General features: G+C 36.2%; 4 protein-coding genes and 1 pseudogene across 4 annotated transcripts; 2 read left to right on the top strand and 3 right to left on the bottom strand.

Moving 5' to 3' along the window:
• Nucleotides 1-4,014: 4,014 nt before the first annotated feature.
• On the bottom strand, nt 4,015-6,941 carry LOC134255831 (uncharacterized; annotated as a pseudogene).
• A 2,228-nt stretch (nt 6,942-9,169) lies between these two features.
• Nucleotides 9,170-10,280, top strand: LOC134255893 (uncharacterized). The gene has a single exon (XM_062738485.1). The coding sequence runs from the start codon at nt 9,286-9,288 to the stop codon at nt 9,922-9,924; it is 639 nt and encodes a 212-aa protein (XP_062594469.1). The 5' UTR covers nt 9,170-9,285; the 3' UTR covers nt 9,925-10,280.
• Nucleotides 10,281-12,054: 1,774 nt separating this feature from the next.
• Nucleotides 12,055-21,603, bottom strand: LOC134255848 (uncharacterized). Its single transcript, XM_062738412.1, has 2 exons — nt 21,499-21,603; nt 12,055-13,008 (listed from the first exon to the last, which is right to left on the bottom strand). Exon 2 carries the CDS (start codon nt 13,005-13,007, stop codon nt 12,384-12,386), a length of 624 nt encoding a protein of 207 aa, XP_062594396.1. The 5' UTR covers nt 13,008; nt 21,499-21,603; the 3' UTR covers nt 12,055-12,383.
• Nucleotides 14,239-15,341, bottom strand: LOC134255847 (uncharacterized). Its single transcript, XM_062738411.1, has one exon. The coding sequence runs from the start codon at nt 14,896-14,898 to the stop codon at nt 14,260-14,262; it is 639 nt and encodes a 212-aa protein (XP_062594395.1). The 5' UTR covers nt 14,899-15,341; the 3' UTR covers nt 14,239-14,259.
• LOC134255845 (sodium-coupled monocarboxylate transporter 1-like) lies at nt 15,335-24,720 on the top strand. Its single transcript, XM_062738408.1, has 15 exons — nt 15,335-15,824; nt 16,063-16,128; nt 17,356-17,407; nt 17,519-17,586; nt 18,461-18,615; nt 18,710-18,850; nt 19,246-19,375; nt 20,109-20,197; nt 21,545-21,663; nt 21,770-21,837; nt 22,049-22,135; nt 22,460-22,713; nt 23,267-23,367; nt 23,575-23,693; nt 23,893-24,720. The coding sequence occupies exons 1-15, from the start codon at nt 15,453-15,455 to the stop codon at nt 24,019-24,021; spliced, it is 1,950 nt and encodes a 649-aa protein (XP_062594392.1). The 5' UTR covers nt 15,335-15,452; the 3' UTR covers nt 24,022-24,720.
• Nucleotides 24,721-24,878: the final 158 nt, after the last annotated feature.

Genomic DNA, 24,878 nt, shown 5'->3' with positions numbered 1-24,878 from the left:
GCTGGACTGCATTTCTGGATTGACAATTTCCTTCTAGTTTTTAATTCTCTTCTTTCTCTTCAAATCTACTCATCTTTTGAGTCTCCTAGGGTGAAAACTAGCCTGGTTTTAGGACATTATACAAAGATTGTAATTAAGTCTTCATTTAACCTATATTAACATCAACAGTAATAATGTTCTTAAAGGGACTGAAGTTGAAATAAAAAAGAAAAGTAAGAATACTGAAATGGATTTGTGTAAGATTTTCAATATCTGGGCACTGTAGGGTTTTTTGTCATTGAAAATCTGTATCTGTAAAATGCAGGGTGTATGCTTCAGCTTGATATATGGTGGAATGCAAAACTGAACTCGTTTATTATTAAGAATGTTATTTATTTTCACAGCATCTATCACTTGTTTGCAAATTTAAGTCTTGTATTCTGTGATAAAAGAATCTAAGTATGGACTTGCTTTATTTTCTTCAAATATTTTATTCAAAAATTTCAAGGAAACACAATTCAGTTTTGTGCGAATGAGATGTTTTGTTTTGAACATATTTTATTGACAACAAGGATTGGACACAAGTTCCAAAAACTTAGATAGGCTTCTCCCATACATAAAATTTCAGAAGCCATACACTATTTACAATGTTTTACAATAATATACATGAAAACAATAGCTAGTATTGCCAAAAATATCAATTAATATTATGTTTATTATAATGACGACAACAACCATAAAAAATAGTTTCAAAAGAGGTAGTAAATACAAACAAGCAAATTCAAAGAATTGTGGTCCCCCCGCTTTCGGTGTCTTTTTGGGTGAGATGTCATTTTTTAATGACATTTTGTGTCTAATATGAACGCCCTATCATATGTCATCTACTTAGAATATTATCACTGAACTCCAAGGTCAAGGGGTCAAAATTGTTAAAGTTTTTGGTATCCAATGAAAAGTCTTCTCAAAAGAATTACATATGTGAAGTATAAAAGCCCTAGCCCTTACCATTCAAAAGTTATGGTCAAGGTTAAAGTTTTCTCATAAGTACAAAAAATCTCCAAGGTCAAGGTAAAAAAGTCAAGGTTGTTGGTATCAAATGAAAGGTCTTGCCACAAGGAATACATATGTGAAAGATGAAAGTCCTGGTATCTACTGTTCAAATGTTGTGACCAAGGTCAAAGTTTTTGAAAAGTAGGGCAAACTCCAAGGTCCAGGTCTAAGGGGCAAAGTTTTTGGTATTCAAAGAAAGGTCTTCTCACAAGAATTATATATATGAAATAGGAAAGCCCTAGCCCTTACCATTCAAAAGTTATGGTCAAGGTTAAAGTTTTTTGATAAGTTCGGAAATCACCAAGGTCAAGGTCAAAAGGTCAATGTTGTTGGTATCCAATAAAAGGTCTTGCTACAAAGTATATATATGTGAAATATGAAAGTCTTAATATCGACCATTCAAAAGTCATAACCTGAGTAAAAGTTTGGAATTTTTGTGTAAAAATGGATCAAACTCCAAGGTCAAGGTCAAAAGGACAAATTTGGTGGTACCCAAAGAAAGGTCTTGTGACAAGGAATATACACATGAAATATGAAAGTCATAGCTCCACTAAATCAAAAGTTATGGGCAAGGTTCAAGTTTTTGTGACGGACGGACAGACTGACGGACAGACAGACGGACGGACGGACAGACGAATGAGATTTAATGTCCCCTCGCTTTCGCGAAAGCGGGGGACAATAATTGTTAATTGAAACGACCAGTATCCTGAATAAATTTTTGAACAATAACAAATACTCTTTCCTTTTCTTGCAAAGATAATGATTCATCTCCCCAAAAGTAGAGTATGTACATTTAACATTTTTACATTTTTGACTACAAGTAAAGAGTTCAACATTAAACGTCTAACTTTAGATATTTTCTACACACAAAAGAAAAACGATGACTATCCTTATATCCGCAAGAACAGTTTGGATTCGTAATAATGTTGCATCTATATATAAGCGAATGAGATGAAGATCCAATTGTTCATTGAAGTAAGTTGAAGGTAAAAATGAATTAAATGAGACTTCATGTATAATTCGTTTAATGTATTATCGATGTCCATTTCCACACTTACATCTTGGTGTCGTGTTAAAAAGTTCCATTACATATTTACATTGATACACTGTGGGCTGGAAAGATTCCCTACATTATTCATAATTCCTCGTTCCAACCTCTGCCACTCTGTTGTAAATTGTCCTCAGTTAGATGACATCAAATTACATGAAGCTCTTGATGGATCTTATCATGCAGGTACATGTATATGATGTGCTGTAGTGCCTTCATAAAAAGCGAGTGTGGTACATGTACAGAGCTATAGAGCCGTATGCATTTGCGATGTCCCACCGTACAGACATAAGTCTTTTTGGTTAATTCTAGTCTTCTTTTCAGCTGTGTTATTGCTCTTGTATGGTTTAAGCATACAGGAAATACCGGGAATACCTATTTTCTGCAATAAATTGTCTGGTCATATACGATGTTAATGTTTTTGCAAAAATTGCAATGATTTTTCCCCCAACTTAGAAGCGAGTCTGATTAATTTTGCCTGAATCATCACACCCTATACTGTTTTCCAACTACCCGGCAGGGCGTTCCCTTTTTCTCCACATCCCATTCAAAGACGTCACAAATACTTTGGATACCGATCTTTGTATGGAACTTCTTAGGACCTCGAACTGGTGTAGTTTTTCTTTCCTTCCTTATCTGAGACTATTTTCCAATAGATGGTTCACTTCAGTCTAACGTTACAGGGGCTCGTTATACTATCTCTATTCTAGAATATTGTCTCAGTTGGCTCATCCATTTCCTCCTTGCTGGCCCTCAAACGTCCGGAATTTTCCTAATCTTAAGCTACTACTCATATAAGTGAATCGAAATAGGTCTTTTTGAAAGCTGTTCAGTTTTTGCTGCAGTTTTCCGCCACTCCCCATAATCTGTAATGCGATATGTACATGCAGGAAAAGAGTGAATAAATCCTAGAGAGAATAGATGCAAACTGGGACATTGATAACCTGATTAACTTTGTCTGGTCAGAACCAGGGAATTAGAGAATTGTTTACCTTGTTCCTAAAACCTCTCACATGCGAAAAGCGCAGAACGATCCCGGGAGTTTATTAGATTATCCAGTAACCAGCAAAATTATATAAAAGCCAAAAATAATTTACAACATACAAACAAAACGGACAATCAACCCTTTTATTTTTTTATGAAAAGTGGTGAACAACCACCTTTTCATTCTTTTTTCTTTATTCTAGAAGGAATTAAAATGTGTTCGCGAGGTTTTCTAAAGTTGGTATAGACCTTTTCTCTCAGCTGTATTGGCTTTTACGAATATTTTTTGTCTTCAAGACCCCAAGCTCTTTGCCTTATCAATGTAACTTCTCTTTTTGGTTGGGTTTGGTGATGTTTTCTTCTGTTACCTTACGTCCTCAATACCAGAACTTTCACTTACCGATGCAAACACAATTTCTGGAAGGGCTTTTGCCTGTTGTTCTAAGCTCTCTAGCAGTGCCATGTCTAGGAAGGCGTTCAGACTATCACCAAGGTGGATCGAATTCTCATTGTCATTCATTGTAAGCCAATTGATCCTTGCTGTCATGCACACTTATCTAAACGTGACTGTTTTCCTCCTTCATCAGAGGTGTGATCTCTTTCTGTGTATGTTCAGCTATATAAAAGTCCTCAGATCTGCGGTGTATCTCCTAAATATAAACTGCTTGTGTCTCGCCAGCTGGAATACAGAACTGTGCACTGCTGCCGAATGACCTCAGGTCGACACCCTGCCTATGTTTGGTGCATTCGCAAGCCTCATGTAATTTTGCAATTCTTTCAACAGTGACATCAAGTTTCGTCAACCTCTTTGCCATTCAGAGTCCTTTGTAGAAGCCTGGTTGTTGTCGTCATAAATCTGTATTGAGCCTTTCAACCTCCTATCCTCCAGGAAGATTTATTTTTTCTAGGTTGCTTATAACTGTGGTAGCTGTGATTAAGGTTCATGGTCCTCATCACCTCTTTTGTACCGTGAATGGTCTTTCCAGTGTCACCAGTCTTTCCTTGTTGTCCTCAAGCCTCGCCTTGATGTCAGAAGCAATGACACCTACAATAATCAGAACGTAATCAGGCAGGCCCATCCATCCGTCGTTTCAACTCCTTGCTAGGAACTTGGGGATGGGAGTAAGCAGTGACTGAGAAAATTTTCAATTTTTACTTTTTTTTTTTTTTTATCTTTGAATATTCTCCTCTTTTGAGTCCCCCAAGGTGAGAACATGATTGGCTTTATAATAAGCCACCTTGAATTTTTCTTAGAGAGTGATTGTGGTAGCTGTAGTTTTGGCGAAGAACTGTAAAAATCCTAGGTTTATGATGCATGGGAAGACACCTAGCCATCTGCACCTTTTCCTACAATTTCCTATGTTCTGGCTTTTCTCAGTTCATCATTTATTTCCTTTTCTGAATATTTGCCTTGACTGCGGGTATTCCACGTCTCTCTCTCTCTCTCTCTCGTTTCCAAACCCTCCTTACTTTTGCTTTCATGCCCACTACTAGTAATTTATCATTTTCCAGTCCGCTTTCTGCACCATTACCTTCCTTTCTTTATTTCTTATCTTCTTAGCATCTCAGGTGCAATCTTGGCATTATATTGCATGGCTTTTTCCACCCTTGAGTTCTTCTACAAGGGATTATTTTGTCCTAAAAACAGCAGGCAGGACCACTAGAAATAAAATGAATGTGTTAAGATTTCCACGTAGTTTTGATTACACATGTGAAAATCCACGGTGAGGCTAGAGTGCCGCAGTACAATATGCCAAAAAAGCCAATACATGTAACATTGGAATATAAATCCTTTTAAAGAACACTAGATCCACAATTTATACATTGCTGTGCATGTTTTCATGTAGAGAATACTTTTGTTGTAATTTTAATCTTGGCTAGTTTCATTGGGGTGGGTGGGTCAGGATTTACATGTTTGTATTTTGTTTAACGTCCGTCTCATGAAATCTTCACTCATATAGAGGCGCCACCATTTGTCGATTTTGTTTGTTTTGTTATGCCAGCTACCTCGTTTGGGGCATAGTACGCTGACAAGATTCCACCAGGCCCCTCTATCCAGACCAATGCATTCTACCTCTTACAATTCTTGCCCATTCTTTTGACATTTGCTTCCAAATCTCTCCGCAAGATGTTCTTTGGCCTACGTTTTCCTTGGGGGTTCCAGGATAGGGCTTGCCTTGTGATGTTATTGTGGACCTTGCGTAAAGTATGCCTTATACACATCCTTTTTCTCTGCATTAATTCTTCTTCTTTAGGGGCTTGGTTTGTTCCCCGCCACAAATTGATGTTACTGGTTTTGTTTGGCTATCTAATCTGGAGGATGCGTCTCAGACAAGAGTTGATAAATGTCTGGATCATGTCTGTTTTTGGTTACGGTCATCCTCCATGTCTCAGAACCATAGAAGAGTACAGTCTTAACATTGTTGTTAAAAAGCCTAACTTCGGTGCGTGTTGTAATTCCTTTGGTCTTCCAGATGTTTCCAAGTTGCAGGATTGCTACTGTGGTCTTTCCTATTCTTGCTCTTATGTCGGCTTCAGTTTCTCCTTGTTGGTCCACTATACTGCCAAAGTAGGTGAAATATTCTACTTCCTCTATTTCCTTTCATGCTAAGTCTCCCGCATTGCGCAGTGGTTAGTGCGTCTGATCTAGAGTCGCGAAGTAAGGAGTTGATCCTTACGTCATGGATTCAAATCCTACTGTGGGACATGGAGACCGTTCCTTTGGATTAGACCGTATAAACCGAGGTCCCGTGCCGCAGTAGGTGCTGGCACGAAAAAGATCCCTCCCTGCTCAATGGCCCTAAGTGCCGAGTATAGGACAAAAAAATTGCAGCTCTCCACCGGCAAGTATAGGCGTCTCAGTATGAGTGAAAATTCTCGAGAGGGACGTTAAACAACATACGATCAAAATCCTTTCGTGCTATGTTTAAGCATGTGATTGTGCTTAGGATCTTTGTTTTTGCAATATTGATATTAAGTCCTATCTGTGCTGATGTTTCTGCCACTGTTGTAATTTTCTTCTGCATTTTTGCCTGGGTATGTGATAGGAGTGCCAGGTCATCCACGAAGTCTTGATCATCTAACTGTGACCATGGTGACCACTGTAATCCATTTCTCCCTTTGTCTCTTGATGATTTCATTATCTAGTCAATTGCAAGAAGATACAGAAAGAATGACTATGAGAATAGTAATCCCTGACAACTCCTGTTTTTACTTCTAATAATTCCGATATTTGTCCTCCGTGTATGACCCTGCATATCAGGTGTTCATAAGAGTTGCGGATGATATTTACAAGTTTACAAGGAACTCCATAAGGCCCCAGAAGTTTCCATATTGTCTCCCAGTCAACACCGTTAAAGGCTTTCTCGTAATCTATGAAGACTACATAAAGGGAGGAGTTTCACTCAGTACATTGCTCGATGATAATGCGCAACGTTGCTATTTGATCCGTCCAAGATCTATTTTTACGAAATTTGGCTTGTTGATCATGTAGTTTATCATCCACTTCTTTTTTCATTCTTTTAGTATGACCCTATTAAATACCTTCCCTGGAACATCAAACAGTGCTATTCCTCTATAGTTGGCATAATTGCTGAGGTCTCTTTTTTTTTTAAGTTTGATGAGGTATCCTTCTTTCCATTCTTCTGGAATTGTTTCTACGTACCTCCCATATTTTCAGAAAAAGTGGGTGGAGTATGTCGGCTGAGTTGTGAAAATCAGCTTTAAGTGCCTCGGCCGGTATATTATCAGGCCCTCCTGACTTGCTATTCCTCATCTGTATTAAGGCTATTATTATTTCCACTTTAGTAGGTGGTCCCCAGTCTACGTCTAGATCTTCGATTGCTGGTGTAATATTAGGAGGGTTAGATGGAACTGACATTTGCCGAGATCTGCAAATTTTGTCCTATACTCGGCACTCAGGACTATTTTAAGAGAGAGGGAACTTTTGTGTCAGTTCCTACTGTGACAAGAAACCTCGTTTATGCGGTATCATCCGAAGGACCAGTCTCCACATCCAAAAGTTTGATTCGAACCCGCAACTTTAGGACATACTCCTTACTCCGGACTCTAGAGCAGATGCTCTTACCACTGCGCCACGCCGGCGATTAGGATTTCCCATTCTATTTACTTTTCGTGGAAAGCATGTTCTTTTTTATGTAACCGTTGTATCTCAACCATAGTGTTCGTGTCAAAGAGTGCGTGCCAAAATAACCGAGTTTGTTCAAAAATCTCTTTTTACTGATAAGAATCAGTGACAGTCTAACATTTTGGATCGACATCAGAACATTCTCCTGGTGACGTTGGTTTGCCACGATTAATTGATAACTATAGGCTAGGTCTTCTATGAAATCGTTTTCAGACGACGGCTACATTGACTGTTCCTAGTATCCCGGGTTTTAGGCGCATAATTGCAAGCACTTTACGTATTCGCTTAAGTGGATTTAAAATCAGTAGACGTCCTGCGATGCATCCAACATTGCTTCAACGTCATCGAACTGCAGGATTAGCATGGTGTCGGAAACATAAGAGTTACATATTTTCAAGATCGGACCAATGTTTTGTTCACTGATGAATCGAGATTTAATTTGCATATCTGTGACGGTCGCTGGAGGGTTAGTCGCGGGGATGGGGAGCCTTATTCGGATGCTTGCACTGTTGACTACACTTAATACACTTTTGGAGGGGTTGGAATTACGCAAGCCATAGGACACATCTTCAGATCATCAATGGAAACATAATTGACAGGGATTGGCTACAGCGACGAAAAAATCTATTCTCACGGAAACGAAAAATATCCTATTATCCTGCAACAGGATAATGCCAGACCGTACGTTGTTGTCAGAAACTTGATTGCCCATCAGAATATCGATGCAAACCTTTCCATGGTCATCACTTACACCTGACATATCACAAATACATTGGGATAAAATGGAAAGACGGTAACGTCGTTAATGAAGCCAGTAAGTGGTGTTGGAGATTTAGGCCAAGAATTAATCAATAGAACAATACTTTCTAAGCATTATTGAACAAAAGCATCATCAGTGAGAAGCCGATGTCACACATGCGTGAACGCAAATAGTGGTCATACGCGGTATCGTTTGAAAATCGCCTTTCAAGCACTGTGCAGTCTTTCTAACGTCCTACAATTCATTGTCGTTTTATGACGTATGAAAAATCCAAGTCAGCATTTCTTAAATTGTATAGTCGTTATAATGACCTTGAAAGCCAATTTAATCTTCCATTGGGTCGTTTTTGGTTGACATATTTTATACTATTTGGACGCCCGCGTGGCGCAGAGGTTAGAGCATCTGTTCTAGAGTCGCGAAGTAAGGATTTGATTCTAACGTCGCAGGTTCGAATCCCAATGTGGGACACGGAGACCGGTCCTTCGGATGATACCATATAAATCGAGTTCCCGTGTCGCAGTAGGTGCTGGCACGAAAAAGATCCCTCCCTGCTCAATGGCCCTCAGTGCCGAGTATAAGACAAAATATGCAGCTCTCCACTGGCAAGTGGTGGCGTCTCCATGTGAGTGAAAAATTCTCGAGAGGGAGTTAAAATACTAAATTTGACTATCTATTTGGTCAGTACATGGGGTTCATGGCGGGTGTGGCCAGTCAAAAGAATCCTCACTCCTCTTAAATATCTGGACTCACCTCTGGTGACTCCAGGGGTCTGCGCTAATGTCTTTGTCCACAGATTTGTTTTTTTTTTTATTTTCGATTGATGTTTATTTATATTCATCTTTTTTCATTTATTTGACAGTGCTCAATTTTTTGAAGTTCGATAGCAGCCGCCTTAGAGAACTTGGTAGAGTGACGTGCACTAATCTTTTTTTATAGTTAGAATTTCTGTGCGGGTAAAATAGATAATTCATCGGCTGATGCATATTTCATGTGTAAGTTTTTGAGATCCGTCTTATCTGTTGAATTAACTTGAGGGTGTTCCCACATTTATGCAGGCGGTTTTGATACCCAACAATTTTAAAGTGGCAGATTAAGAAACAGTTTAATACATGTAACGAAGTATAACATAAGGTGGATAGTTCAATCGTGTTTTTACATCGGGATCGATGTCCACACGCATTGTTTATAATTTACCTTTGTAATATTTACTTCCGATGTTGCAATCCTTATTGACGTGGAGGAAATGACAGTATTAAATATAGAAGCATTTAAACATGTAGAGATATACTGATATACTGGTCATTCATGTAAAACAAAATGGGAAATTTGGCTGGTATATTTTGCCGACGTGAAAAAGTGCGGATTTTGATGCTTGGTCTGGATGCTGCTGGAAAAACTAGCATTCTTTACTATTACCATCTTGGAGAAGTTGTCACAACTATTCCTACCATAGGATTTAATGTGGAGACAGTGAAATTTAAAAATCTTGACTTGACAGTATGGGATGTAGGCACTCGAGATAAAATTAGACCACTCTGGAGGCATTATTACCAGAACACCCAGGCTTTAGTGTTTGTCGTCGACAGTGTCGACAGTGACAGAATCTTAGAAGTGAAAGAAGAACTACATAGAATTTTGTCTGAAGATGAACTGAAAGATGTTCCTATTGCTCTGGCTTTGAATAAGAGAGATCTTCCCAATTGTATGACAAAAGAAGAGATAATGGAAAAATTAGAGATAAAGAAAATCCAGAAAGATAGACCTTGTGAAGCTTTTCTGACAACAATCAGACCCACAGACAAAGTGGAAACAGAGTTCGATAAATTAATGGAATGGATAACTAATAATACTGTCAAACGACGAAATGAGCTTTCATTAACAAATCCAAAAGTTGATCGGTTTTCTACCTACGTATGGCAACCAATAATGAAAATGAAAAGCATGATGTTTGAATGACAATATACATTTTTATTTCGGACACTACTTGTGATCACTTTGTCGGTTTGATGCAGAAAAAAATATGGGGTTGTACACAATATGATATGATCACTAACTTTGCTTTTAGGATGACTCGATAAATCATTCATAAAATATAAATCACAATACAATCTATTTATTTATTTTAATTTTATAAGCATTATTGTGATAATTCTTAAGGTAAAATGAGTTATTAGGAAACGTCATTTTCAAAGCATTATGCTATATTTAAGAAAATACCCTGCCTAAATTCCAACAGTAATGTAATTTTTGTTACTAACATATTTGTTATTTGAGGACCCCATTGGAAATAAGCTATTTAAAAGGCTTTTGTGGGTAATCATATGTTCAACTTAGATCTTTATTTAGTAGCATAGTGCTGAGATAACATGCGGGTTTTTATATACTGGACTAATCTGTATTTTTTAAAATGTGAATCATGACATTCTGTGATATTTTTTCACCTGAATAAAATAAAATGAAATGAAACACAATACAATCTATTTCGTAACATGATACAGAAATGTACTGTTTATATATAATTGGATTTGATTTTTATTTACCTCATAATGTCACCTGTACAGGACGTTAGAAAGACTCTGGTGCTTGAAAGGCGATTTACGAACAATACCACGGTCACTATTTGCGTTTACGCATGTTTGACACCGTCATCTCATTGAATGATGACGCCAAATTGTTAAAAGAAAAGAATGTCTTGGGTATGCTGTTCCAAATATTGGTCTTTTTCGCTTAAATCTCAAACACTGCTTCTGTAAACGACGTTACCGTCTTTCTATTTCATCCCAAATATATTGTCTATTGATTGATTGTATATTGTTTAACGTCCCTCTCGAAAAATTTTCACTCATATGGAGACGCCACCACTTGCCGGTGGAGAGCTGCAAATTTTGTCCTTTACCCGGCACTAAGGGCCATTGAGCTGGGAGGGATCTTTTTCGTGCCAGCACCTACTGCGACACGCGACCTCGGTTTATACGGTCTCATCCGAAGGGCAGGTCTCCACGTCCCACAGTGGTATTCGAACCTGCGACGTAAGGATTAACTCCTTACTTCGCGACTCTAAAGCAGACGATCTAACCACTGCGCCACGCGGGCGATTGTCTATTGAGAAGTCGGGTGATACTGTGTTGGCCAGTGCCAGACATCGATATTCTGTGGGCAACAAAATCTCTGACATTAACATGCGGTCTTCAGCAGGCAGTATCCGGTTGCAGGGACTTAACCGGGATTAAACGGCCGATGAAATCAAAATCTATCTGTTTTACCTCAGAATTTTTATAAAAACTACGCTTTAGTGCATTTTACTCTAGCTGTCTTCAAATTCGTTAAGGCGACTTCTTCAAAACTTCAAAATATTGAGCACATAGGTCACATACACAATCAATGAGAAAAGGTGAAGATAAAGAACAAGACCAATCTAAAATCGACAAACAATACATATATCCGTGAACTTGTCATAAATCCAGGCCCCGGAAACTGTAGAGGTGGGATTAGGTGTGTAGGGGGAGTGAGGATCATAAACCCAGGCCCCCGGAAACTGTAGAGGTGGGATTAGGTGTGTAGGGGGAGTGAGGATCATAAACCCAGGCCCCCGGAAACTGTAGAGGTGGGATTAGGTGTGTAGGAGGAGTGAGGTTCCCCTTTGACTTGAAAAAAGCATTTGTAACATGTAAAAAATAACTAGTTAAAATCACTACGAAAATTAGTAAATTCAATGTCCATAAATTCACTAACTTAAAATAGTTTTACTAGGTATTGGGTATATTTACTAGATACTATTAGTAAATCTAGAATTGATAAGTAACTTTCACTATGTATCTAAGTATCTATACGACTCCCGCTCCACAACTTACAATCTTAGCCGGTAAACAGAAAGATTACTAATCACGACCAACGTTTTACGAGGCACACTAGTTAAATTCACTAGGTTTTTCTTTCAGTGTTAATGTGTAATTTACCTAAGTTTGATGCAGTGAATTAAAGTATAATTATTGAAAAAAATTTGAAGTGAACAGAGAGAAAAAAATTATTCATTTTTACTGTACATTTATCAAATATATACTTTGTAGTTTGTACAAGTATTTGAAGTACATATCAACACCATTAATTTTGTGAATGTTTGTCACCCGCACTTTTTGATGAAAGGTTGGGTATATTGCTTTATTTCACATAATATTTAACTATTGTTTCTATTATTGAAAAATATCTTAGTATATTCGATATAAGCTAGATGAAATGTTTATACTTTCACGCTGTATTAATGTTTTTTCAGCATCCAAAAACCATGTTGCTGCCTTTTGTGTTTAGAAGATCATGATTAAAACTACACACAAAAATTGTTAGAGCCCTGTAATTTATCCGAGAATTATCCTCAATACTTTTTCTCCAAGCGTCTGAATATCTGATATCTACACAAATTAATTAAATAGTAGAGTTTTGAATTTCGTTAGAGCGCGTTCCACGAAGTCTAGAGAGTGAGCCTCATTAGACTGAGTCTGTTTGACGGAGTCCTGCCTTTCTCTGACGACCTCATAGACCCAGTATAACATTCGCTTAAGTTCCATTCCATCATCACAAATCACTGACGTCGCGAATGCTTCACAAGGTCTACTTTTCCTGATTCCTGACACTCCAAATGCATCTTGCATCTTTGAGATTGTCATGTGCTTATGTTTATCCCATTTGTGAAAGGCAATGGCTAGTGGCATATTCTGCAACTCGGTCTCAGACAAATGTCTCATTAATTCCTCTTTAGCTCTTTCAAGTTCATCTTCATCACTACTATCCACAACAAAAATCAAGGCGTCATTATTTGAATAATAATGTCTGTACAAGGGACGAATTTTATCTCGACCCCCTACATCCCACCCAGTCAAAATTAACCGCTTGTTTATCAAAGTTTCGACAGTAAAGCCAATCATAGGTGTTGTTGTTACAACTTCTCCAAGTTTTGAGTAGTGTAGAATGCTGGTTTTCCCTGAGTCGTACAATCCCAATACCAAAATCCTCACAGGTTGTCTCTTGGCTGACGAATTCCCCATACTGTCCCTAAATTATTATTAAGGTGTATCCATTTAATAAAATATTATCAAGCATGTATTAGTTCCACGTCATATGTTACATGTTGTCAATGTAAATAATTTAAATACAAACATCGAGCCCGACCTGAATTTTGTTTGGCCAAAGACGACTGTCCCTTATTAAATTCTTTGGTTTGACCACAGTTACTCATACACACGTTGAACGTTTCTTTTCAATTGCAATGACTTCCTTTAAAGAATGCGAGGAATTAAGTTGATCAGCATAATAAAGAGAATGAGCTAATCACTAATTTCAGCGCCCTTACCATGGAATAGTACACATGTAAATATATGCATACTTACGGATGTAGATTTACTTAAGTTAACTTATTGGAAAATAGGAAGAAGATGACTAACGTATAAGAAAAATTTGTCATTCAGTAAAACTACCACTAGAAACATCACGAAGATGTAAATAGTAACCCTTTTGCGGCGAACATAATTACAAGTATATTTTTCATTTTGATAAACAAATTGTTAAGTTCGATAAAATATAGTTAGTGTTTTTTTCATATTCAAATGTTTTCGCAAAAGCTTAAACTGTTCAGAAATACGCATTTTGATGTATTTTGCAGTTTGGTGAGTAGTACTGAGTACAATCAATCTAAATACAAAGCTATATAAAATCAAAACAGCTGATAAATTGAAATATCGTCATTTTTAATTGGTAATTCTTAATGCTGTAAAGAATGCATTACTAGTAATTACTTCTCAAACATATCATTAAAAGAAAGCAGTTGAATCAAAGATGAGCGATTATTTCAAAATAATGACTTTATCCAGTCATCGGTATTAGTAAAGTCAGTATCCAAATTGCAGATAACCTAATTAGTATTCGCATCAAGGCAACAAAATGATCTCATGTAACAATTTTGAATAATGAACTTAGATTAGTAAATGTTTTACTTTTATAAAAAAAAAAAATTATAATTGAACAATAAACTCTGAAAATGAAATTTTGCTGTATTTTAAATTATTTATTCTGTTCTACAATTTAATTTGAATCTACAGAGGGTTTAGATCTATTCATTCTGGATGTGAGATAAAAAGCCATGTATGGAATTAAACGAAAAGTTAGACAATTTAATTTACCAGAAGATTGCCAGCTTGATTTGTTCTTCCAGTACAAACTTCCTAGTGAATATTGTTACAGACCAAATTTTTTCAAACTCTCAGAATTGTTGTCAAAAGTGTATAGACTTATATAATATCTTCATTCAAACATCATATTTCTTAATGTCATGATTGGTTGCCATACGTAGGTAGAAAATCGATCCACTTTTGGATTTATTAATGCAAGTTCATTTCGTCGTTTGGTTGCTTCATTGACAATCCATTCCATTAATTTATCGAACTCCGTTTCTACTTTGTCTGTAGGTCTGATTGTCGTCAGAAAAGTTTCACATGGCCTGTCTTTCTGGATTTTCTGTATCTCTAATTTCATCATTATCTCTTCTTTTGTCAAACATTTGGGAAGATCTCTCTTGTTCAAAGCAAAAGCAATAGGAACACCTTTTAGATCATCTTCAGACAAAATTCTATGTAGTTCTTCTTTCACTTCTGGAATTCTGTCTCTGTCGACACTGTCCACGACAAACACCACGGCCTGAGTGTTCGGGAGATAATGCCTCAAGAGTACCCTCATTTTATCACGAGTGCTTACATCCCATACTGTCAAGTCAAAACTCTTAAACTTCACTGTCTCTACATTCATTCCCATGGTAGGAATGGTGGTGACAACTTCTCCGAGATGGTAATAGTAAAGAATACTAGTTTTCCCGGCAGCATCCAAACCAAACATAAAAATCCGAATTTGTTCACGTCGGCAAAATATACCAGCCAAATTTCCCATTTCGTATCACATAAATGACCAGTAATTTACATGCTTATATGATTCTTTATTTAATATAGTAATTTCCTCCACGTCAATAAAGATTGCCAAATGTTTTATGTAACCATTGTCAATATAAACAATATCAGGTGAACATCGATCCCGATTTAAAATAGAATGCACCACCCACCAATGTATGCCACTTTGGTAGGATGTTGTTGAGTTACAAAAGCACTTGCGTCAATGCGGAAAAATCCTTAAGTTTATTTAAACAGATAAGACGGGTCTCAACGGACTTGTACAGATAAAATGTGCAGCGGCCGATAAAAGTGGAATTAAAATTTATCTGCTATACCGCAAAATTTTGATCTAAAAATAAACAGGTATATAGTGCATGGCACTCCAGATGTCTATCAAGGTCGCTGGGGCGCCTGCTTCAGCAGTTCAAAATATTGAGCACACGAGTCACACACACTATAAATCTAAAGAGGTTGTAGTAACGTTCATTTGTCATTCATAAATAGCTGGCATTGTCGCGCAGCTGACACAGATAGAAGTCCACAACAAGGTGAACCATGGCGGGAGATCGACTGTACAGTTTTCAGACCGGACAGAAAAATGAATTCCAGATTGTGGATTATATTCTCTTTGCAGGATTATTGTTTTGTTCTGCAGGAATTGGATTATTTTATGCCATCAAAGACCGTCAGAAATCTAACACCAAGGACTTTTTACTGGCTGGAGGGGACATGAACCCAATTCCAGTGGCCCTGTCCCTCCTGGCTAGCTTCATGTCCGCTATCACTCTACTGGGGACACCTGCTGAAATGTACAACTACACCACGATTTACTGGTGGATAGGTCTGGGCTATTTTTTCGTTATTCTTGGAGGAGCCCATGTTTATATGCCTGTATTTTACAGACTTCGCGTAACCAGTTCATACGAGGTAAAATCTGAGCGTGCATATTTTACAGGTACAGCAAATCATACATGAAATAGAGCTAGCTCTCTTGTATAATAAAATATATTATAAGAATATTCCACCATCTGTAAAGAAAAGCAATCGAAGATGTACAACCATCTTAAATCTCATGTACAACCCATTTAAAAGCCAATTATTCTGGAAATCACACAATTTTGGGAACAGATATTTAATGGTTATCATTTTCAAACTATAATTTCAGTATTTGGAACATCGATTCGGGAAGGTTTCTAGGACGATTGGTGCCATTATATATGTAACTCAAATGGTAAGTTGTTTACAAATGAAAGCCTTCATCCACAAAACACAGTTTGCATTGCCACAGCTGCTGTTCAATTTTTAGGTCAAGTTACACAGCGACCAAACAGTTCAAATGCATTCAATCACGCTAATAAAGAATTCTGCTCCTGAGCTATAGGCTTGAACAGAGAGTGCTCGAAATGAACGCACGCTGTTTACAAAAGAAAAAAAGGATATATTAAGTAGATTTAGGTCACAGATTACAGATCTGAAATGAAGTCACGTTTTGGATTGTAATCTCTGCTAATATATTCATGGACGTTTCAAGGAATCTGATATTCTTGGGTGAAAGTGTATTTAAGATCTCAAAGAAATGGTCCAAACTGTGATATTTTGAATTTTTGATGCGATTTGATTTTTAACGCTATGAAACAGAGGCCTGTTCAGCAGAGCGAACGTTCGCAAGCGCTCGCCAAAATTCCTTATACCTCCAATAGTAATTTTGGTGAGCGCTCCGGCAGTTCTCTCTGCTGAACAGGCCTCAGCTGGCGTCTCCATATAACTGAAAAATTCTTGAGAGGGACGTTAAACAAGATACTGACAAATAACGATATCAAACTCTGTCAACAAATTTAGTTTACTCTTTCTTAATATATAGAAAAAGAGAAGGCTTAATATGTATCTCACTCTCACGTTTTGATGGGTTTTTTTTTTTTTGGGGGGGGGGGGGGGTATTGACAAAGTTTTATAATCCAGGAAGACATATGTTCAGTATACTAATCTTTTTGTATTGGTCAGATCATCATTAATTTTAAGCTAACCAAAACACTCACAGTAACTACTATGCAATTAACGACAGCTACTTGATGGCGGAAGCAGTTGTAAACAACCGTCCCTTTTTGTTTGATTTAACTTTTCGGAAATGGCAAACCTAATGAGCATGGAGTGAGATGTTAAGGGTCGAAGAGTTCAATGTACGAAATGTTTATATGGTCGTGGAACATCACATCATCGGAGTCGACATCTTTCTCATAAAGAAGATTGCGCTATTCATTCTTTAAAATGTGGTTAAAAACTAGTACATGTACATAATTTATGTTAATAGTATAATTGTATTAGGTCCTTATTATAATAAATTAATACGAATGGAGAATTTTACAATCTGACAGTAAGAAAGGTATATATTTACTATATTTACTTTATGTACAATATTCCTCAAGGAACGCGTTACTGATGTATTTTTTTTCTTCTTCAGACACTGTACATGTCCATTGTGCTTTATGCCCCATCTTTAGCCCTGAATGCAGGTCAGTTTTGGTGAAATTTAAAAAGTTTAACTCGTTTGATGTAAACTGTGTTTTTTTTATCATAATAACTTTGACATTTAGAATGTACATCGTTTTGTACTTATTTTCCAGTGACTGGTTTTACATTATGGGGTTCTATATGGGCAGTAGGCTTAGTCTGTATATTCTACACAACTATAGTAAGTATATTAAAACGATGCTTTAATATATTCAACTAAAACGTTACTTATGGATCTTTTTCTTGCCATTTTATGAAATCATTTGAATATAATTTATTCGGTCTGGATTGACAATATCGATAAAGCTACATATTTTTGTTTACTTCATTTATCAATAAGGTGTCATAATCTGAACATTTCAATATCAAAACACGGGTGACCAGGAAACTGAAAAGGGGGTGGGGGGGGGGTAAAAACAAAACCATTCCACAAGTATAAAACCTTTTTTACAGAAGGTATTACAATGGGTAAAATATTTTCAACAGGCAATCCTAGCAAGAATTCTGAACTGTAATTTAAGGGCATGGGTAGTGAATGATAAAATATTAACCGAAAGGAGGGAAAGGGGCGAGGTTTCATGATAGTTACACGTATTTTTAATGATATTTGTGATGCAGTCCATACCATTTATCCTATAAAAAAAATTACTATTTCAATATACATATAAAATAATAACAGGTGGCCATTTTATTTTAAGAACACAAATACGTCATATTACAAAAAAAAAAAAAAAATCGTGAGATATTTTTACAAAAAATGTTAATTATCCGTTGTATGGATAAAATCACAAATAAGTCATAAAAAGCTGACGGGGTGAAAAGTGTCGGGGTCAATATTGTAAAAAAAAAAAAAAGCGGTGACCAGTCCTCAAACGATGTTACCAAATCGTCCGTTTTCAATGCTATCGGTATTTACATGGTCTTAAAGAGGAAGGCGGTGGGGTTTACTTCCTCCTCTACAAAATCTTGTCAAGTCTATGAATTCAATAAAATCATGCTATGATTAATAAATAGTGAATGAAAACTGACACGAATCTCTGTATATGGGTTGACAGGGCGGGATGAAGGCCGTGCTATGGACCGATACCTTCCAGGTCGGTATGATGATGGCAGGACTACTAGCGGTGCTAATTCAGGGCAGTATAGAGGTGGGGGGATTCGCTAAGGCCTGGGAACGCTCCGTGGTATCTGGCCGCATCAACTTTGTGGAGTAAGATTTTCAATGTCATTTTAAGTCTATGAAAACTATCAAACGAATTATTCATAAAATATCAGAGTCAGGAATGTATGATTTACTGTTTCAGTTTTGACCCCGACCCTGCGATCCGCCACAGTTTTTGGACCTGTGTTGTTGGGGGTTGCTTCACGTGGCTTTCCGTGTATGGCGCCAATCAAGCTCAAATTCAGCGCGCAGTCACGTGTTCAACTTTAAAGAAAGCACAAATGTATGAGTTAAACCATACATGTAGACCTCGCATTTTTTAACATTTGAACAATAAAATGATTTCTTTGGCTATAAGTAGTTGAATTAAAATTACAGTTGTTCCTAAAAAAAAAAGCCTAACCAGCGTGAATGGGTTATTCATTTTTTTTCCTGCAATAGCTGCAACAATAACAAAGAAAGAAGAACATTTTATTGTTTAAATTTATATCTATTCGAAAAATCATTTAAAGTAGGATTAAGTAGATTCAATATTTTTTAATTGATATATATATATACGTCATTGTACATTTTTTTGATTTTCTTAAGAAAATAAGGAAAATTTATTCAGTGGATGCAATGCATTAGCAGCAAAAAAAATGTAAATACGCATAGTTAATAGGTATTCCTTTTCGGTAGAGCTTACTGGTTGAATTGGCCCGGACTGTGCATCATTTTGTACATTTGTGCTATGATTGGTACAGTGATATACGCCTTCTATGAGACATGTGACCCCAAGACCTACGGGTTAATCTCGGCTTCTGACCAGGCAAGTATCTCAGAAGATCAGATGATGCTACTTTGTGCCTGAAACATTTGCTTTATTTTTTACTTATTTACTTATCAATTAAGCCAATTTTCCGTAGCTTTATTTCTTTTAGCTTTTTTTCAAGTGATAGGCATTTGTTTTATAATATATTTGACTACTTAGTATTTCGTCTTTTTGAACCAGACTTGGGATTGGGTGCATTACATTACAGCTATATTTCCACAACCGCTACAAAAAAGTTTTCATTACCACTACATTGTATCTTATTACAGCATAGGCATGGACTGCTTTCGTTGATCAGTGCCTAATGCAGAAACAGATTTACATGTACAAGTAAATAGGCGCGGATCCAAGAATCTTGATTGCAAAATAAGAAATGACACATTTGCTCATACCTACCTAAGCGGTGTAGTGAAAATTACTTTTTTTTGCTTCAGCTTTGATAATTTTAATTGGCTGGGTTATGGATTTATCTAAGGATTTTGGCGGTACATACATGTGTGTTATCTTAAACTCATTGCCGCAAATTCGCTATATCAGCGTTCGTTATATTCGAGTTTTGCTGTATTCGAATCTTGTTCTAAGTTAGGGAGCGTAGTTACTGTGTCGTGTTGTAAATATACAAGAGATTAGAGTCTGTTTAATTTGTTTCTAACATTTTAATTTCCTGATATTTGGCTCAATCCAATAAGCACAAGGACTATAACTAATTTGATAGATTTTTGTTCTACAGTTACTTCCGCTGTTTGTGATGGATGTCCTCGGACATGTCCCAGGGATCCCCGGTCTATTCGTGTCCTGTCTATTTTCTGGTGCTCTAAGGTATTCACTGATAACTGGTGATCAGCGTTTTGAAAGGGGAGATGTAATCAAAAACTACTCTAAATTAAAAAATTTAATAAATTTTCGAAAGGGGGATGTAATCAAACGCTACCTTTAATTAAATACTGTAGTTTAATAAATCTCCGCAAAGACCGCACGTATATAGATGGAGTTCGCCCCTATTATTTAAAAACTCAGTAAATATTGAAAAAAAAAAAATAATTCTACAATGGAATAAGATTTTTGAGGAATATATATATTTTTTTAATTACATGTATTTGATTTATTTTTTCCTCCTGTAATATATTTTGGTATGGTGCCCCCTCCCTACCCTCTCCAAAAGTTATTTGCTTTTTAACTCTTACAACTCGATTTAGTCCTGCCCTTTTGTCCACCGCTTTCGCAAAAGTGAGGGGATTTTGATTAATTAAATCTCATTTGTCTGTCTGTCCATCAAAAACTTTAACCTTGTCATAACTTTTGAATAAGAAGGGATAAGACTTTCATATTTCACATTACTTGTACATTACTTGTGACAAGACCTTTCCAAATATGCTATGATTTTATTATTCCATGACCTTGATCTTAATGATTGATGTACTTTTTAAAAATTTTCACATTAATTGAAATAGATCATACTTTTGAAAGACAAATGATAAGACTTATGTATATTACCTGTGACAAAACCTTTCTAAATATATATGTCTGTGACATTTGACCCTGTTACCTTGACCTTGAAGTTCGACCTACTTTTCAAAAAAATTATTTTTCATCATAACTTTTGATTAAGAAGAGATAGGGCTTTCATTTTTGACATCTGCATTATCTGTGACAGATTTCTCCAAGTATGCAATGACTTTTTTTACCTCTTGACCTTGGCATTCATATTTGACCTAATTTTCCAAAAAAAAAAAAAAAAACTTTGCTGATTACTTTTGAATGACACAAATTATGATAGAGCGTTCATATTTGAATTTTTTTTTTTTTGAAGTAATATTCCATAAATAATGGTATTTCACCCATTAAGATAATAAAGCTGGGAACCACAATATTTGAATTTGCTTGTCATAAACAGCTTTAAAGGTGGTAGGATTATACCATGTGTTTATTACATGTATGTATACACTTTTACACTACAGTATTGAGTAATGGGTTTATTTGAAGTGCATAAATTGTGAGTAGGAAAATTTTGAAATATTATCTAACAAAGAAATATTAGATGAAGATTTTTTTCTCTGAATTTATGGTGATTAAAATTAAAATATTTGCTTGATATTTGTTTATAAAGATTCTGTGCTTACCTGCTAAACCTGTCACTGATTAAGATGTTGTAACTTCATTTTCCAGTACTTTGTCCTCTGGACTCAACTCTATAGCAGCAGTTCTTCTAGAAGATGTCCTCCGAGTTTTCTGTGTCAAACGAATCAATTCCGAAGTTATCGCCACCTATGCATCAAAGATTATAGGTAACATTTTGTTCTGCATTTGATAACGTTCTGTACAATTGAAGAAATGCTGTTGACATATTTATTGAGAGCACTGACCTGTTTTATCTGCCCGTGTTCTTTTCAGCCCTCATCTTTGGCTTCATCTGTCTAGGATTAACCTACGTAGCATCTCTGTTGGGAGGAGTTCTCCAGGCAAGAAAACTGCATCTTTTGTAAATGTCTCTGAATTTTACGGCATAAAAGCATTTTTATGACTTAAATTCATTTTGTTTCAGTATACAATTATACAAATAAACACTTGATTATAAAGAAAATGGCTTATGACTCAACAATAGCAAAAAATCCTTCAGTGACAGGAATGATTTTCTGGTAAATACAGTAGCATAAATTGTTTTTATTCTAGGCTGCTTTGGCACTGTTTGGAGTCATAGGAGGGCCATTGCTGGGTGTTTTTACACTTGGAATGCTCTTTCCATGGGCAAATGAAAAGGTATTATGGTACAATAGCTTTGGTTCATTGTTTGACAAAAACCCTAAACATGTATATTTCTTATACTTTTGAAATGAAGAAGACAAAACTTCATACATTCTCATATAATGTATCTGCTGTCCATATTAATGTCTAACATCAAATAATTTACCCCAGTACTACTCATTTTTGTTATAAATAAATACATGTGCATGCATTAACAATCTCAACATTTTGAGGGTGGGAGGCATGAATTGTTAAGTCTCTTCATGTCAGGAATTCAATAAAATTAAACCCAGTTGAATACTAGTGATTTTCAGTATATCTTTTATGTAAATGATTCAGGGTGCAGTGACTGGTATGTTGACAAGCCTTGTCTTCATGCTGTGGATAAGTGTAGGGTACCAGATCCACAAACCCAAGGTAGCCACCTTCTCTCCCATCTCTGTGGAGGGCTGCAACTGGAATCTGACCACAAAAGTTCCCCCGACAACCCACAGTTCCCTGTACCTTAACACCACCACACAGAGCTCATTGTTTGTCTCTACAGTCAATGCCACCCTCACAACCACTGCAGACATGGTAAAGGAAGATTCATAGTAAGTACATGATGGGGGATTCCTGGATTTATAAACAGGAAAATTATTTCCTAGTCATAAAGTCTCAAGTTCTTCCTTCAGTCACTGACATGATTAACAAATGCTAACAGTCCACTACATGAAGCATTTAATTACCCAATACAAACCTACATTTAAACAAAATTAACAATGTAGTAATTAGATTCCATCGCTAGATTATGGTATCTGAATACTGTAAATCACTTTTTATTCGCGAGAACTTTATTTTCGCGTAATTACGCAAGACAGTGTGCTCGCGAAAATTTAATTCTCGCGTATAATAGTATTTCTTAAGATTATATAGAGCAATGACCACAATTCGTGAAAATTTTGTCTCGCTTATCAAGAGTCAATGACTATCTCGCGAAAATAAGGTGTCGCTAAAATTTAGTGATGTACAGTATCTCAAATCATTTGATTTCTTCCTTTTTTTCTTGGTCCCGTCTAGTTTGAGATAAGAAGGTTTGACTGTATACTTAACATTTAGAAATGTAATGTTTACTTAGAGTGATATATATACTTATTTTTTTTTCAGTTATGTTATGGACAGATTCTATTCCTTATCTTACCTCTGGTACAGTGCAACAGCCATGATAGTGGTTATAGCAGTCGGAATGCTAGTCAGTGCAATCACAGGTAAAAAAGGAACAACAGAAAACATACTTACATATAAATTGAGAAAAAAAAACACTGCAAGACATTAATAATAGTATGACAATATCACATGCATTGCTACATTGTATATACTACAAGCATTTATCCACCCAGAGTAAAGATTCCTCAGTGATCTCGAGAATTTCTATTTTTGGCTTGTTGATAACATACCAGTGATGATATTTCTAGGGTTTGAGAAGCCAAGCGAGATGGACCCTAAGCTTTTCTGTCCAATATTTGATGTCTTCTGTCCATTCTTACCTGAGAAAATCAGGAAACCTCTAAGATTTGGAGTACGATATGATGAGGTACATCTCTTAGTTTCATCCTACAAGTAGGCATAAAAAGTATATAAAAGCCATACCACTATACCATCTCAATCTCTGAAAAAAGTATTTACTCAAAAGTGTTCATGCATTACATTTATCCAAACCATAGAAATGTTCAAACAAACCTTGTAACATGATATCACATAAAATCACATAAAACTGAAATGTTTTCTCCCAGATGAAGCAGTGTGGAGACTTAGAATTAGAGCTACAGGACGGTATAGAGGAGAAGGAGGAGGCATCGCCATTACAGCAGAAGGTCGTAGCAGAGGTCAACGGAGACAATGCTAGCAAGGCCATGTTGTGATGACGGTCTGGAGCTAGCCTGTCCTCATCCATTGTAACAGCCATTGTGACCAAACTAGAACAAAAACTATAGCATATATGTATCGTAGATCTTGTGTTCATCACTGATATTTTTTTTCTTCATTTTTTTTTTATCATAAACATCCATTGAATCATACTGCATTTATAAATTAATGCATACAATTGTTTAAATACTGCACATTTTTATCTATACACGTAGGTTGTCTGATGCAGGATTCATTGTATCATACTATGACATTGTACAAATTACAGTAAAACACACTTATAGTGAACAAACTTTGAATGAAATGACTTTTTCAACGCAGTGATTTTCCTTCCCCAAAGCTTTAATTCAGTGGATATATATACAAATATTTAATGGTGCATATGCAATTACAATACATAATATGGAATTATGTTTGCATTGAAGCAAAAATAACCATCCCTGGCACTTTGTTATAAAGTGTGTTTTACTGTATAAAGAAACATTAAAACATAAACAATCACATTGTATTATCAAGAAATACTCACGGATAATTTTTACTCAGTACCTTATGTGCCTGCCCTATCCTCCGTTTTCCCCTAAATCTTTGATCTGTATGTAAATGTTTTGTAAAATAACATTTCAAACATGAATTTATTACATTTATCAGACAATCAATTTCAATAAAATATAAAACTGTAGAGAAGTTCAGAATGGTTTGATTTTAAGTTGGTTTTTTTTTTGTTCGATTGTTTGGAACTTTTGGATTATCTGGCCCTGATGGACGTGAGCTTAGCTATCACCCAGCATCTGTTGTCAGCATGTTCTTTGTTAAAAATCTTTTCATTCAGAAATTGTTTTTAATAATCAGAAAA

The sequence above is a fragment of the Saccostrea cucullata genome, unplaced genomic scaffold (assembly GCF_032062105.1).
Source record: "Saccostrea cucullata isolate Sc308-1 unplaced genomic scaffold, CSIRO_AGI_Scuc_v1 ctg78, whole genome shotgun sequence".
NCBI lineage: Eukaryota > Metazoa > Mollusca > Bivalvia > Ostreida > Ostreidae > Saccostrea > Saccostrea cuccullata.
The sequence above is the reverse complement of the archived record's forward strand: the minus strand, read 5'-3'. Positions and strand labels throughout refer to the sequence as shown.

What these genes read in the sequence shown, in the direction of transcription:
- LOC134255847 (XM_062738411.1), bottom strand. Translation starts at nt 14,898, where the DNA reads ATGGGAAATTTGGCTGGTATATTTTGCCGACGTGAACAAATTCGGATT.
- LOC134255893 (XM_062738485.1), top strand. Translation starts at nt 9,286, where the DNA reads ATGGGAAATTTGGCTGGTATATTTTGCCGACGTGAAAAAGTGCGGATT.
- LOC134255848 (XM_062738412.1), bottom strand. Translation starts at nt 13,007, where the DNA reads ATGGGGAATTCGTCAGCCAAGAGACAACCTGTGAGGATTTTGGTATTG.
- LOC134255845 (XM_062738408.1), top strand. Translation starts at nt 15,453, where the DNA reads ATGGCGGGAGATCGACTGTACAGTTTTCAGACCGGACAGAAAAATGAA. An exon ending in GTATATTCTACACAACTATA is followed by an intron (nt 17,587 to 18,460) that starts GTAAGTATATTA and finishes ATGGGTTGACAG; the next exon opens with GGCGGGATGAAGGCCGTGCT. An exon ending in CTATTTTCTGGTGCTCTAAG is followed by an intron (nt 20,198 to 21,544) that starts GTATTCACTGAT and finishes TTCATTTTCCAG; the next exon opens with TACTTTGTCCTCTGGACTCA.